This window comes from Anarrhichthys ocellatus, unplaced genomic scaffold (assembly GCF_004355925.1).
Source record: "Anarrhichthys ocellatus isolate YVR2014 unplaced genomic scaffold, GSC_Weel_1.0 scaffold5654, whole genome shotgun sequence".
Classification (NCBI taxonomy): domain Eukaryota; kingdom Metazoa; phylum Chordata; class Actinopteri; order Perciformes; family Anarhichadidae; genus Anarrhichthys; species Anarrhichthys ocellatus.
The window spans coordinates 1-3,354 of record NW_022285628.1 but is presented as its reverse complement, the minus strand read 5'-3'; the positions used below and the strand labels follow the sequence as shown (position 1 = coordinate 3,354).

At 42.4% G+C, this 3,354-nt stretch overlaps 1 protein-coding gene across 1 annotated transcript; it reads right to left on the bottom strand.

Moving 5' to 3' along the window:
- Window positions 1-30: 30 nt before the first annotated feature.
- Window positions 31-2,974, bottom strand: LOC116379968 (2-oxoglutarate dehydrogenase, mitochondrial-like; the record flags this gene model as incomplete). Its single annotated transcript, XM_031841928.1, has 2 exons — window positions 2,601-2,974; window positions 31-256 (listed from the first exon to the last, which is right to left on the bottom strand). Coding segments are annotated over exons 1-2 (433 nt in total), but the record flags the coding sequence as incomplete, so codon positions are not given.
- Window positions 2,975-3,354: the final 380 nt, after the last annotated feature.

The following is a 3,354-nucleotide window of genomic DNA, read 5'->3' as shown; positions in this document are numbered from 1 at the left end:
GTGATTGACAGGTCTCTACCAGAGACGTACACGGCGTCTCTACGTCACTCCTGAGTTGGTAGTTTACCTGGTACGCTCGTATGAGTGAATGCACTGCCAGATGATCCCTCACCACCTTCTCCACATTGGACTGGAAACCCACCAGTGCCTGAACACTGGCCAGTCCCCGAGGAGACCCACTGAGGGGTGGAGGGCTCTGGTGGGCCGAACCAGGCGGAGCTCCAGCGTTAGCGTTACGGAAAAATATGTCCCAGGACTGCAGGGAGAGACAGGAGAGAGGATGAAGGTAGACAAGTTATTCAAAACGCTTCAAACAAATATATTACTTTACATACATATTGTTGTGGTTATATAAATGTAAGTAATGGTGCTGTTAGATTGCAATAATTGTCATGGCTATGAGTTGGATTGTAATATTAAAGATAATGTTAAACGGAACATGATGCTGTGAAAATGTCGCACTAAGCTTTTAAAAAGGGAGCGTTTGTTTGAATAGAGGAGACTTTGCTATTAAATATCTATATTTCTTTATGTTTAGATATTCTAAACAAAATGTTGACACTCTTTTATAAATGTTTCTTCACTTAACTTTAACTGTGTCGCTTTCAGGCGACACTGATGAATGATGTTCATCAGTTTGTTGGTTGTAAATATGAGGCTGTTCTACTTGGCCCAACAAAGACAAAGGTCAAAGTTCTAGATCAGCTTGGCAGCAACCTGGCATGTCATCAGCCTTTCTAGTAATTTGGAGGATTTGTTTGTAAATGCTGGTCTTATATGAGGTTGGATTCATAAATAGCTATTCTGTGTTGTTTTGACTTCTCAGAAGAAGCTAGGACGTAATTTATGACGAGGAGAAAGTTGTTGCTAGAATGGAGTCAGTAATTCAAGTCATCTCCGGGCCTTTGAGCGCTAATGGTGTGGAATGAAGTCGTATTATTATTATTATTATTATGACAGAGCAACTGGGTTAAAGTCACCATGAGCTAATGGGCATTTTTAATATTTAGAAATAAAAAAGCAGTAATTACTATTAAGGCTTATTGTGCAAAAAAACAAGCGGTATGTCCTGTTCATCATCCCGTTCTTAGTTATAATCACTAAACCTGCATATAATCTTAACCCTCTTCCCACGGAAAGGCTGGGAATGTGGCCTTGGTGGGGGCAGCGGCCGACGGAGGACCACATCTGCGAGGGGGAGGGGGGGGGGGGGGGAAGGGAGAGGAGACGAGATAACGCGCATATATAATCTGTTTTGTCGTTTTATTGTGGTTAGACCTCCGAACCATCCGTGGGGAAAGAGCTCTATCCATTCAGCTGAATTATTATTAGTGTCTGTTCAATAAATATGTTTTTATACTTTAAGAGTTTCCTCATCTCGAGTATTTCTCACCGGGAGGTTTAAAAAGATTATTTTCCACCACATGTCCCCACACAGTAGTAATGTTACGTTCACTCACACACACACACTGTTCTGCGCTTCAGTGCTTTCAAACTGATGTAGTCACGTGCAGGACTCCCGCACGAGACTCGGTCCGTTCACGTAACATTAATACTCACTTTGATAGACATCTTAGCTAACGTTATGCGTGGAATTTAAGTGAGAAATGGCAGTTTGTAGTAGCAGTAACAACGCTAACGGAGACTGCATAACGTTAGCTCTCACAGATAGTGTGTCCAAATCCACCAATGGGTGAAAAGCACAGAGGCCTTATTCAACTTAAATAACATGAGCATTATAAAATAGATTAACTTCCCTCATAAGAAACTTTAAATACAGGTGTTAATAAGTATTTTTTAACCGCTGAAGGGGAGCATGAAAATACATGTTTGTGTGTCCGCCACCTTATTAAAAACCCAGATCACTACATGCTAACAGCTAATTCTTCCCTCTGAGCTAACAGGGAGGTTTACCTTCTTTGGATGTCAAACACTTTCCACTCATTACTTTTGCAACTTTGAGGAGTTTAAAACACAAAAACAACTCCTCGTGTTTATCTCCCAAAAACGCTGACAGTTATTCTGTATTTTTTAACCCCCACATGCATGAATCTCACAAGGACTTCATATCGAAATATGTCACATATAGTAAAGTATATTTAAGGGTAATCTGGTAGCTGTTGAACTCAGTATTCTCTCTTAAAGCCCTCCTCAAAACTCATTTTTATCTCTTGCTAACCAATCTCGACTTGATTTCGAATGACACTACAACACATATCTAACTATCTCAACATCTTTCGATGTGAAATAACTGGTGTAACTGTATTTTTGACTAGAAACACATTCACAGTGTTTGTTTCTCTCTCTGCTTTTCTATCCGTCATTCACTGTTTGCTCTGTTCTGCTATTCAAACATGCATAAGCAAACACACAAAGCACCAGCAGTGTGTATTAGTACCTTTAGCCTACTGCAGATACTACAGGTAGCTGCAATCACTGAGAGGAAGAAGAAGAAGTTTTATCAGAGTAAAGAGACACACACTCATTGTGCATGAGCGCTGAACCTGTTTTGCATAAGTGCATGAGCAAAATTCAACTTTTCAAGCATGAATAAAAGCAGGTGTGACATCAAACACAAGACATAAGAGGGGTACAAGTACCTTGTGCACATTCCTGGGATTCTCCAGCCATGCATAGTACATCTCCTCCACATAGTTGGAGCTGGTGCCGTTAAGAAAGGGCTCAGCAGCCGCTGATGTGTTCAGGCGCCTTGCAGGCTTAAATGTCCTGGGCTGTGATTGGCTCGGGGCCGTCTGCGCAGCCGTTAAAGGCCGAAGCCTTGCGACTGTAGTCCTTAAGCGGTGCATGGCTGCAGATCAGCCACAGCTCCCAAAAAAACCCCGTCCCTTCCTGGAAAAACAATATGGCAGCACGTTCCCGTAGACCAGGAGGCCCTCAAACGCTCCTTGAGCAGCTGCTCCTCTCGTTCCTCCTGCTTTGGGGTTGACTTCTCCACGACTCCTTCTCCGATCGTCTCCTGGATCCTGTTGAGCGTAAATATAAAGAATGTAAATATCGATAGTAACCTTAAAGGATAAGATTACAGAGACCACATAGACCCTGTACAAGAAGTGGAAGTAACTTGACGTCACCCGTTGGTTTGTGGACTGACGTTTTGAAACCTCCAGTTCAGTGTCACCATCTTGGATTACGGCCGTCGCCATGTTGTTTTTTTCGCAACCAACGAACAGAAGTGACCATATTTGTAATGCGGAAGAGGGACGTAGAGACGTTGTGTAAGGTAGCAGCAGTGACCTGTCAATCACAGTAGCCCCGCCCTAAAGCATACCCTGCTTTATGGTCTATATGAGATTGAGACCATAAACTCATGTTTACAATGTTTACTGAGGTAAT